General features: G+C 35.5%; 1 protein-coding gene across 2 annotated transcripts in view; it reads right to left on the bottom strand.

The window, feature by feature from the left end:
• Positions 1-5,161: 5,161 nt before the first annotated feature.
• The window catches only part of CUL3 (cullin 3), a 97,608-nt gene continuing 89,822 nt past the window's right edge, over positions 5,162-12,947 (bottom strand). For both annotated transcript variants that reach the window (XM_070458709.1, XM_070458710.1), the window contains 3 exons: positions 11,726-11,912; positions 7,840-7,985; positions 5,162-5,631 (listed from right to left, as the gene is read on the bottom strand). In XM_070458709.1, coding sequence (XP_070314810.1) covers positions 5,500-5,631; positions 7,840-7,985; positions 11,726-11,912 — 465 coding nt within the window. In that variant the 3' untranslated portion in view covers positions 5,162-5,499. The remainder of the gene's footprint in view (positions 5,632-7,839; positions 7,986-11,725; positions 11,913-12,947) is intronic.

Below are 12,947 nucleotides of genomic sequence, written 5' to 3' on the forward strand. Positions count from 1 at the left end.
ACTGCAAAGAAATAAAGAAAAACAGTAGAATCAGAAAGACAAGATGTTTTCAAGAAAATTGGGAGATATTGAGTGAATACTTCATACAACAATGGGCACAATAAAGGACAGAAACAGTGAAGACCTAACAGAAAACTATACAAGAAAGATCTTAAAGACCCAGATAAACACGATGGTGTGGTCACTCACCTACAGCCAGACATCCTGGAGTGTGACGTCAAGTGGGCCTTAGGAAGCATTACGATGAACAAAGCTAGTGAACGTGACAGAATGTCAGCTGAACTATTTAAAATGATGTTGTTAACATGCTGTACTCAATATGTCAGCAAATTTTGAAAACTCAGCAGTGGCCAGAGGACGAGAAAGGGATAATTTTCATTCCAATGCCAAAGAATGTTCTAACTACTGTACAATTATTGTGTTCATTTCACATGCTAGCAAGGTATGCTCAAAATCTCTCAAGCTAGACTTCAGCAGTATATGAATCAGTAACTTCCAGATGTACAAGCTAGGTTGCAGAGAAGCAGAGGAGCAAGAGATCAAATTGCCAACATTCACTGGATCACGCAGAAAGCAAAGGAATTCCAGAAAAACATCTGCTTGACTATGCTAAAGCCTTTCTGTGGATCACAGTAAACTGGAAAATTCTGAGAGAGATGGGAATACCAGATTACCTTAGCTGTCTCCTGAAAAACCTGTATGCAGGTCAAGATGCAACATTAGAATCAAATGTGGAAAAACAGACGGGCTCAAAACTGGGAAAGGAGTGAGTACAAGGCAGCTGTATATCATCACCCTGCTTATTCAACTTATATGCAGATACATCATCCAAAGTGCCAGGCCAGATGAAGCTAAAGCTGAATTAAGACTGCCGGGAGAAATATCAATAACCTCAGATATGCAGATATCACCACCCTAATGACAGAAAGCAGAGAAGTAAAGAGCCTTGATGAAAGTGAAAGAAAGTGAAAAAAGCTGGCTTAAAACAACATTCCGAGAACTAAAATTACAGCATTTGGTCCCATCAGTTCATGGTAAACACAGAGGGAAAAGTACAAGCAGAGACAGATTTTCTTTTCTCCAGAATCACTGTGGATGGTGACTGCAGCCATGAACTTAAATGATGCTTGCTCCTTGGAAGGAAAGACATGAAAAACCTACACAATGTGTAAAAAAAGCACAGACACCACTTCGCCAGCAATGGTCTGTATAGTGAATGCTACGGTTTTTCCAGCAGTCATGTATGGGTGAGAGAGTTGGGCCATGAAGAAGGCTGAGTGCCCAGTAATTGCTGCTTTTGAACTGTGGTGCTAGAGCAGACTCTTGAGAGTTTCTCGGACTGTAAGGAGATCAAATCAGTCAATCCTAAAGGAAATCAACTCTGAATATTCACTGGAAGGACTGTTGCTGAAATTCCAATACTTTGGCCACCTGATGGAAGAGCCAACTCATTTTTCCAATGATGCTGGGAAAGACTGAAGGCAAAAGGAGAGGGCAGAGGATGAAATGGTTAGATCACCACCTCAATGGACATGAATCTGAGCAAACTCCAGGAGATGAGGGAACACAGAGGAGTCTGGCATGCTGCAGTCCATGGGGTCGCAAAGAAACAGACGCAAGTTAAGTGACTGAACAAGCAGTATTAAGCTTGGGCAACACTAGTATAATCAACAGTTCTCATCTCATGGAAACCATGTTTCAACTAAGTTAAATAACATACACAAAGCACTCAGAATAGTGTCTGGCACATGGTGATAAGTATCACATCACTGTTTAACATCCATATATTTGTTTCTGCTTTGGGGAACAGAATGATTTAAACTATTTTGCTAACCTGAAATGTTTTAACATTCTTACTGATAGTGTACAAAATACTTATTGCCTGACTATATGCACCATATTGAATACATGATCTACAATCGTAGTACATTAACTGCTCTCCTCCCTAGACTTGGACAAAAACAGCATTCATGAGATACCATGTGATAAACAAGGCTATAAGGCAGGCAAAGATAAAACCCTGTAATGCTTATTCAAAATCTGTATTTTAAACTGCAAACAAACAAAGGCGAGGGTAGGATGTTTCAAGAGAACAGCATCGAAACATGTATATTATCTAGGGTGAAACAGATCACCAGCCCAGGCTGGATGCACGAGACAAGTGCTCGGGGCTGGTGCACTGGGAAGACCCAGAGGGATTGGGTGGAGAGGGAGGTGGGAGGGGGGATCGCGATGGGGAATACATGTAAATCCACGGCTGATTCATGTCAATGTATGGCAAAAACCACTACAATATTGTAAAGTAATTAGCCTCCAACTAATAAAAATAAATGGAAAAAAAAGAACACAATATAATTTACCTAAAATAAACCTTTTATCATTTTTAAGCAAAAAAACAAAAAACAAAAAAAAACCTCAAAAAAACCAAACATTATTTGGAATGAACCATACAGCTATTTTCCAGAACTGGCAACTAAATACTTAAAAAGCTGAGATCATGCAAACGAGTCTCCTAGGGATGCAGACATAATTGTAAGATCACTGCCTGTCACCTAAGCCTTTCCTGCCACCCAATGCACACTCCGAGGGGTGGAGCATCATCAGTGCTTTGCTAGGCCAAGATTTTTGCCAAGGGAGTACATCAGCATCTTTGGGGGCGGTGGTGGTACCTGTCTACGTTTACAGTGCTACACGGGTCATCTTCACACATCCTTTAGCAAGACATGCATCCCTCTCCCGCCCCCTTTTAAAATTCACTGACATAAAGAACCTTACAATCACAACCACAGTTTATTTTGTGAGGCTGTGTGTTCCCTAATTGCAATGAGTTTTCAATCTTTAAATAATATAACTATATAACAATTCAAAATAAACACTGTCCTGGATTCAAAAATGATAGAGAATTACAATTAAACAAATGAACAAAGAGTACATCATTTTTGCAGTTGAAAAACTATGTATCCATCCTCCTTAAAATTCAAGTAAGTCACCAAAATCTATTCACATCAACAGGATTAAATGAATGGTTAGGATCATTGTTTGAGATTAAGACATTAAAAAACAAAGAAAACAGCATGAATGACCTCTCACTGAAAAGAAAGCAACGTCAAAATGTATCCCTATGAGCTTTATGAACTAAAATAAAACTAATGCACTAAAACATGTAAAACATGTTGGGTGATCCAATTTTGTCTTTCAGTACAGCATCTGACCATTCAATTCAACTGCAACTGACTGAAATGCAACTGAATGCAAAATGGCTGCATTTGCTGATCGTTCAACTGCAATTCAGAAATGTTTTAATGTATTTATAAGCGTTTAGAAGCACAGATATCAAACCTGTTCTCCAAAACTAACAAGTGTGTCTCTGAATTCTACATGTGATTTGTATACCCATACTTGAGACAATGATACAAATTTAACTTGACTGATTTTTAATAATTCAAACCACAACCTAAATTTTTGTTTTATATCTCATTTAGACTTCAAATGGAAGTTTTTACATCTTTCATATTTATTAACTTGACAATAAGTATTCTATTCCCTAAAGTTATATATATATATATATCAATCATTTAATTAGAAACTGAGACCAATAAAAAAAAAAAAAACCAATGAAATGTGCAATACCAGCATTTTCTTGTAGATAAACACCCTATCATTATAGAAATTCCAATTGTGTAAAGTCTGAAAGGGAAACCTTTCACCTTCCCATGTTACACCTGACTGACTACTGCTCAAGTATGGTCAAAGTATCCTGAGAATAATGTTCATGATAGCTTTCACTTGTATCTTAACTATACCATGCAAAACTGGAAAGCACTGAGAAGAGCATAAGGCTTGTATTTCTACAGTACAAATGGAGACGAAATTAGATGCAATAAGAGCATATTTCCAAGTTTGAAAGGAAAATTATAACCCAAGACGCATGGGGAAAAATATTTATGTGGAGTTTTTAATCCATATTAGAATTCAGTTTTAACTTGACCATAAATTTAAACAGATACCATCTTCTGAGACATACATTCTAATAAATGTATCAACAGTTTACCATAGTCAACCAAGGGTCAATTGGTTACTCAAACTTATTAGTAACATTCCATTCTTCTATCAACAGAACTCTATAGTGGTTTGCCCCAATTACATATCTGAAACATTGTCTTATGAAAACAAAATGAAACAAAATTAAATAAAATTGAAGATAAAAATACTCTGAAGTTAAAATAAAGCGAACTATAATCCTTGGCAGATCAGTCAGGTAAAAAATATTGGTGAAAGTTGGAAGCACAGGATAACTGACGAGAATCTTCAGCACAAAGCACGTCTCTGAAAACATAAAGTGATGACTCTCTGGATTGTAAGAGCTAAACATCCAAGAATCATCAGGTTTGAAAAATATTGCTTAATCACTTTCCAAATTGCAGCTGCAAGAACTGAAGATCTTATTAAAAAATATTAAGGTAATCATATTTATTGCATCTTTAGAATGCATTCTGAAGCAGAAAATTAACAGTGCATCCCAGCTTCACCAAAATATATATTTGAGAGGGGGAACCTAAGATATTTAGAAACAAAGTGTAGACCACATGTGCTTTTCAGAGGGGCTGAATTAAATATAACCAGCTGCCAACTTTGTGCTCTGACATACTTGAATTAGTGAGTATGTGTATGCTAAACTCATTTATGTTTGCCTACAATAAATGAAATAAACACTGCCCTATACAGTCCACTATTAGCAGTGAGTACAACAGCAAAAAATTATTGTACAATTTATACATACTAAAATATTTTCTTTCTCTAGAAATAATGCAGAACAAAACCTAATCATTGTTAAGAATTTGGGACATCTCAAATTACCGTAGGGAAAAATCAAATCAGGGTGTGTACTGAGCCCAAAACAAAGGTTCCTGGTCATAAGGCTATTAGATTAGTAAGTGCAAGTGGTAGAATAAAGCATGCTCAAATTTTATGCTTGGGTCTCTGTATATAATCAAACCTTTAAATTAAACAAGACGAGCTAAAGAAATGCCTTAAGCAGAGCGAGATAACTGGGAATCGTGTCACTGCTTTTACCATTATTGTTACCCAACTTATACAATGTGCAAAGTGCTAAGCAACACTACAAAAACACAATTACATGAACACTGAAGACCTGGGGAAATGAAATCCAACAATTTTTATTTTAATGAGCTGTATTTTCTAAATTTTGTTTTATTTTTTCCTGTTTTCATACAGTATTGAAAACAAAACTCAGCACATTCACATTTTCCCGAGGAACTGTAAAGATGATCTCTACAGGGATAAACGTTGTAAAGCCTGAAGCTCAATCAACTGATGTTGAAAACTCTCAAAGGGAGTAAAGGCTTGATCTGAATGGTCTAGAACATGTACTGTAATTTAATAGAAGAGATGGTCGTCTTAATATTTAATGATTTAAAAGAACTTCCCAGTTCATGCGAAGAGTACAGTCCAATAATAAATCAAGTTTCTGAACGCATTTTATGCTACATATGTGTATACTTTGCGATCCTCAGGTGTTCGTGCCAAATATTCTCTCTCAATAAGTCCTTCGATACGTTTTTTAATAACAACTGGACTTGGTAAGAATCGCGCCTTCAACTGCTGAGTTACCTAAAAGAGAAGGTTAAAAAATAAAATAATTTCTATGAGAACACCGGAAACAAAAAATATTCCCATATAAACTTACAACAATTATCTTTGAAAAGAAATGATGTACCATTTTAAGACTCAGAGCAAACTTCAGTAATTTGATTATGAAAATTAAAAAGAAACTACTGAAAACGTCCTGTGTGGCTGGCTAGAACATATCTCCTCATATGAGGATGTGAATACTCAAGTGGATTAACAGATGAATTAGTTGTAATATATTCTTATCAATTTATACCATCCTATAGTTTAACCACTTTGAAGCTATAATCTAATGCCTTCTAAGTTACTATCCTAATTCAGAGACTCAAATTCCAGCTCTCTCACTAGCTCTGGGTCCTCGGGAAATTATTAACCTCATGAAGTTGTTGTGTATATTAATAACAGATGTGATGCAGAATAATGTGCCGTCCCACAGTTAAGTGCTACTGTTAGTATTCTTTTCTTCAACAGCTGTCAGGATTCTAGGTCTTGTTACATCAGTAATAATGAAACAGTAACTACAGCACAGTAGCCGTGACCTGACTATGCACTCTCTATATATGTCAATTTTATATATATTTATTTGATACTCTTAACCCTGCAAAGTTGGCAGTCTCATTTTGCAAAAGTGGAAAATAAGCCAGAGAAGGAAAATGGTAAGTTGTAAGTAGCAAACAGAACCAGAAGAGAGGAGAATCTAAATCCTTCTGATCTTACCTCCTCCTTTCATGTAAGATCACTCTGGATGCACACGCAACAGTACCTTCAACTCCCTGATTCCTCTGGTTGTATCCCGTAAGCACCCATTCTATAACACCCCAAAAGCCACTATTCCGTTCTTTACTAAGTTGTAGTTTTTATACCTTTTGTGTAGACCTGGAGTCAACAAATTGCACCCTACAGGCAAATACAGACCACTGCCTGTTGTAAATTTTTCCTGGAACAGCCACCCTCATTTCTTATCTACAGGTGCTTTCATGCTATAACTGGCCATTTTAAAAAAGACTGCCAATCTCTGGTACAGACTGATAACACAAATTTACACTATTCAAGTATAGCAAGTTTCCAAGCACCATAACCTCACATCCTGTTTTACATACGAAAAGAAGTCATTTTCATTTGAAATTCCTCTAACTACCACCATGTTGCACTTAACCTGTTTATCCAAGCTGTAACCACCTTTCATTAGAACCACCCCTGCCTCCTGCCCTGGGTTTCAGGAAGAGGTATTCAGTAGCATCCATTAACACATCGACTGCCTGTGCATTCTCTATACAATTCTCTTGCCTTTCTTTTTCTAGACTTTAGTACATCAATTATGCCTCATCCCTGTTCTTTCCTTTTGTTTTTAAGCATCCTTTCCTTATCCTTAGACTATAAATGCAACACAAGGTCTTCCCATCTAGAAAAAAAATGTTCAGACACCCTCAACTCAACACATAATCCTCTAGGTGTTATTCTTCATGCCGTTTCCCACAAGACAGCATCCCAAAGGACAAGCCACTCACTTGGTAGTTTTAGCTCCATTTACTTCTCAAGGCACGGCCGCCAAATGCTCACTCTTACCAGTCCAATGAAAATGGGAAAACTAATCAGTCACCTAATTGCCAACATGTATTAAATGTTTACTTGATTTGGTTTTTAAATGATTTTTGAAATTACTGACTGACCACTCACCCATAATTCGCTTCCTTTGTCATGTAATACAAAGTCAGCTTATAAAAACGATTTTAACTGACCTGTGGAACACAGCAGTACATACCCCTCCCTTTTCAGTTAAAGAAACCAACCTCTATCTAGCCAATCAAGCTAGGGGCCTAGGAGTCATCCTCCACTCCTCTTTTTCATTTCCCATGCTGTCAACTTCTCTTCCCATTTGTCTTCATCCAGTTCTCTATCTTCACCCAATACTTCATTCAACCCTAATCACCTCTTTCCTCACTATGTCAATGGCTTCACAATGATCTTACATCTTCACTACAAGCATGTTTGTTTTTAAGGTGTGCACATAATTTGATGCTCAGCTATGTTTAACTATCAAGAAAGTGCCAGACTTTTAATACTGTGTTAATTGACTACAGTTTTCAAATTTGAAGACTGTATTTTAAAATACAACAGTACTTTCCTAAATTTAAGCTGTTAAAATAACTTTGCCTTTTCCGCATCAGTGCTGTCTGGAAGAGTCCTCACCTCTGCTACTAACACATTGTGCTGCATTTTCTTCCTAGATTTCATTATCCGCACTATAGCAGCTTCTATCTCGTGTTTTCTGTCGTCGTCCACTTTCTGCCTTGTTTCTTTCCTTTCCGGGTCGGATTCACCTTGCTTGGCAGCAACTAAAAGAGAAACAAAGACATTTACCGTGTGATTATCATCCAAATTTTACACACAATGAAAAACTGTTTATAAGCAACCTTAACCTAAAAAAATCAATTTCAACCTCTGAATATAGAATTTAATTGTAGATTTTTCTTTTTAAATATTAGGATCTTTATTTTATCGAGATAATAAAACCAATTTTATTTTTATAGACTAGAATGATTCCTTTTCTAGAAGAAAAATGCCAGCCACATATAGTTAGCAGTAAAATTATCAGTAAATAAGTTTCACTGCTTGTGACTTCCAGAGGTTAACTAGTATCTTACCAATATGACTTCAAGTTAAACCTCACCAAAACCACCTCAAATGGGAGAAATGTGGGGACTTTAAGAGGACAAAAGAGCATGTATTGCCAAGATTTAGCTAGCTAAATAAAAAAATTTTACAGTACCAGCAGAATGTCTCTTAACAAAACTCCATTTGGACACCTCACCAATTATTCAACAATTTCTTGTCATTTATCTTAGTAATTCCTAAATTAATTTGGGATTTAGCTCCAAATAATTTGGCTCCAAAATCACTGGGCAGGGTGACCACAGACATGAAATTAAAAGACACTTACTCCTTGGAATAAAAGCAATGACAACCCTAGACAGTACATTAAAAAGCAGAGACATTCTTTGCCTATAAAGGTCCGTATAGTAAAAGCTCTGGTTCTTCCAAGTAATCACGCATAGATGTGAGAGCTGGACAATAAAAAAGGCTGAGCACCGAAGAACTGATGCTTTCAAACCGTGGTGCTGGACAAGACTCTTGAGAGTCTCTTGGACTGTAAGGAGATCAAACCAGTCAACCCTGAAGGAATCAACCTTGAATATTCACTGGAAGGACTGATGCTAAAGCTGAAGCTCCAATACTTTGGCCACCTGATGTGAAGAGCCAACTCATTGGAAAAGACCCTGATGCTGGGAAAGATTGAGGGTAGGAGGAGAAGAGGGCGACAGAGGGTGAAATGGTTGGATGGCATCACTGACTCAATGGACATGAGTTTGAGCAAATTCCGAGAGATAGTGAAGGACAGGGAAGACTGGCATGCTGCAGTCTGTGGGGTCACAAAGAGTCGGACCTGACTGAGCGATTGAACAACAATGCAAACTACATTCCACTCTTTCAGAGTAGTCTTATTCTGTTATTTCCCACAGTCTTCAAGCCAACTTCTCAAGAATTAAGTATCAAAGTTCTTTCTCTTATAACCTTGTTCTAACTGAAGTAGCAGGGAAAGAAAAGCGGTAACTGATGCAGTTTATTTGGTTATCACTAGTAGATAGATGTGAAGTTTCTGGAGTAAAAACTGAAATATTACAAAGAACCACATAAAATATTGCTGATTTAGGCCTGGGCACACCCATGAGACAGCAGACTACAATTTAGAAGATCATTCTGGTGTGCCCATTCAGTTATTTCTAATTAGAATTCCTTGGTTAAGAATTCTACTTTCAGGGTCTTCTCCCAAGTTAATCAACACCTTAACAAAAAAGAGAATAAAATTAGATTAAAATGCTCAACTAAAGGACAAAAATGCTTTTCTTCAAAAATTCCATACCATAAGGGGAAAAACAAAGATAGAGGTACTGGTTTACTTAGAACTAAAGAAACATTAAAATCACTGTAATGTGGAGCTCTTGAGTGAATCCTGGACCCAAAAAATAAGACATGAAAATGAGACAATCGTGGACATGAAAATATGGGTAATGCATATAGATGTTTGGAATTGATTTCTAATTAATAATTAATTTCTGGGTCTGATATATAGTACAATTTTGTGGTAAAATCTTAATTCTGAGATATGTATATTCTCAAGTATTTAAGGGATAAGTGTTATGATGTTTGCAAATTAAGTCCAAATGCTGTAGGAACTATAAACATATATGAAGGGAGAGGGAGAATGGGAAGGTAGAAAAAAAGGTGCTTAAGCAAACGTGGCAAAATTTTATCGAGTATCTATTACAGTATTTTTCACTTTTTCTGCTGAGGTGAAAATACATAAAACGGTGGAGGGGAAAAAAATTTTTTTAACAACTCACTTAGTTCATCTAAATTTGGTCACCTAAATAAACATACTCCAAGACTGTGGATTATGTTTTTAAAAATGTGAGGACGGAGCTCACCCCCAGAGCCTGGCATAATATTATGTGTTTAAGAGAAGCATAACAAGGATATTTGCTGCGTAAGTTGGTACTTAAGTATCTAGATGTATCAGGAGGAATATACTTAGCACCAGAGAGAAAATTTTAACTTCCACAAAAATCAGTAAGAGCCAAGATAATCTAAGTATCACTTCAGAAAAGAAACACATTTTTCTTTACGGAATTTGATAGCTGAAAAGAACTTTAAAAAAGGTCATCTAGTCAAATTTACCATCACATTTAACTATATTTCTTTTTTAATGAAACCTAAAATACTACACATATATATACTATATACTTAACACCAAAAATTAAACATTTATGAAGATGACTTTTTTTGATAGTCATAATACTATCTGACAATACTAGCTGGGCATGATAGAATCTTGAATTACAAAGACATTTATTTAGGATTAAGCAGGCTGAGGCTAGGTAATTCAGATCTGTATCACCACACATACTCCAAATCTGAGATACAAGTAAGTTCTGAAATCCAAAACCTATCTCTGCCCAAAATTGCAGTCTTACACTAGTGAAAAAGATATTTTATTCCACAACCACCCTTTAGCACTGTTCTATTTTTTAACATACATCTGTATCCCAAAGATATGGATCAATGATACGGTTTCCAATGAATAAACAAAGTAGTCACAGCTGTAAAGAGATACCACTTCGCTGTGAAAAAAAATATCCTATTTAGAGTCGAAAAGAAAAACTAAAGTGTATATACAAAGTTTTTGAATCAGTGTATTCTGGCAACCAACTGTATACTTAATATTAAAAAAATTTTAAGACTCTTATTATTAATATATAAAAAAATCAGAAAATTGAAGTCATTTTAAATGCTTAACATTTTAAAATAGTTTTATTACACAGATATATTAGGTGTATTGGACAAATTATCACTAGGAAGCTCATCTAAAAACTGGGTAGCAAACCTACACTAAGAGTTTTAAATATTCAGCAAAGGTAAAGTGCCTTTTTGCCTTCTTAAATACATAGAAAATATACACCTTACATTGTTAAATATACAATAGATAGGATGTTTACTGTCATCCTCAAAAAAGCTGAACCAAAAACTGTTCACAACAGGGTTATCTCTGCTTTTAAGTTAGAGAAATAATATGGGTTTTTAAAGTTTTGGAATTTAACAAGTATTTATCAAAATATAAATAGCTGCATCTAAAGATTAAATTTTAAAGATAACTCACAATTTTGAAAAATTTGTAAATCAGTTTTAAAGAGACTTCATTGACTATTTGTTAACTCAATCAGTTGAAAACAATGTTTTATAAGAAAACATTCATAAAACTGTATTTCACTTGCTGAAAACCATATGAAAATAAATACTTGTTCACACTATGAATTATTTTTTCAAATGCTTACTGAACTTGGATTCAACTGCATTTTGACAGGAACATACAATGATAAAAGTTGCTTTATCCCTTAAGTCTATATATCATGCAGCACACATTAAAACAATACTTTTTAAAAAATAGAAATCCAACATTAAGAACTTATAAGAAAAAATATGAATGTAATTTCTAAGAAAAAAAGATAATTTCAGATACCTGTTTGAATCTTGACTCTGTGTAGTTTGGACGTGAACTGATCATTAACTGTAAATATGTGGCCATTTTCTATCTCCTTTGACTTGGGCTCCTTGGTGAGGACCCGCTGTGTTGGTTTACCACAGGCGAGGGATTGCAGGGCTCTAACAAGTTCTCTTTCAGGGATATCAGTCTCCTGTTGAATTTCCTGAAATTTCACCAGATTAACAGAGTTTAACAGGCCAGATTAACAGACTGTGTGAAAGATTAAATTAGTTAATTAGTAAGTCAAATTAACCAGGCAGTAGTTAAGAGAGGTAATTCCATTTAATAAATAACTCACAACAAAAAACTTTCTATTATGACACTTCACTAAAATCTCACTTATTTGAACACACTAGAGAAAAAGGTGGTTCAAGTCACAGAACATCGAAAAGCTGTGTTTTTTCCTGCAGGGATATAAAGCCCAGTCTAAAAATGTCATCCAACAGAGATTAGTAGGGGCCTGCTTTAATATTTAGGTAAAAATAAAGTGTTAACCAACATACAAATGCTCACTTTAGAAATACTCTACAATCTTCCTCCCAAGTTTATCCATACTACTCTTTGATTAGCAACTTTTTCCTAGAAATAAGCAAAGTATAGTATCAAAGACTTACAATCCAAAGTTGACCATATTTACTGCCTGTATAACCAAATGAAAAAAAATGTGAATACTTGGTAATTTATATTAAACATGAAAAGCAGTAAATTTGTCATATACTTTTTATGTCAATGGGACAGGAAGAGAATTGTACATGTATATGATATACATCGACAGGTACTGCATGGCTCAAGTCTTCACATTGGGGTGTATCATTTTGATTCACTGTATAAGGCTGTTTTTTCCCCTCAAATGGAGCTCAGGAAGAATGGGCATAAAGATGGTGTTATTTAGACTATGTAACTGATCTGGAGCAAGTCCTTTCACAAGACTCTGAGGAATAGTTTTAGGCTTTTTCAGAGGACTACCGGGAGGTGAGGGCTGAGAGATATGTCAGTTTTAATGATGATGATGATGATGCACACTCCTTAGCTTCCAATGATCTCAGTACGTCTGCATACTTTAGACACATCAATGTCAATCCTAGCAAATTAAATATGTGCTCTTAATAAACAATGTTAGTTTTAATTATTATGTACATGCTAATTATTTACCTATATTATTGTTTAACCAGAGTCAAAGAACCAGAAATGCCTTTTT

This window comes from Odocoileus virginianus, chromosome 30, assembly GCF_023699985.2.
Source record: "Odocoileus virginianus isolate 20LAN1187 ecotype Illinois chromosome 30, Ovbor_1.2, whole genome shotgun sequence".
In the NCBI taxonomy this organism is placed as follows: Eukaryota; Metazoa; Chordata; class Mammalia; order Artiodactyla; family Cervidae; genus Odocoileus; species Odocoileus virginianus.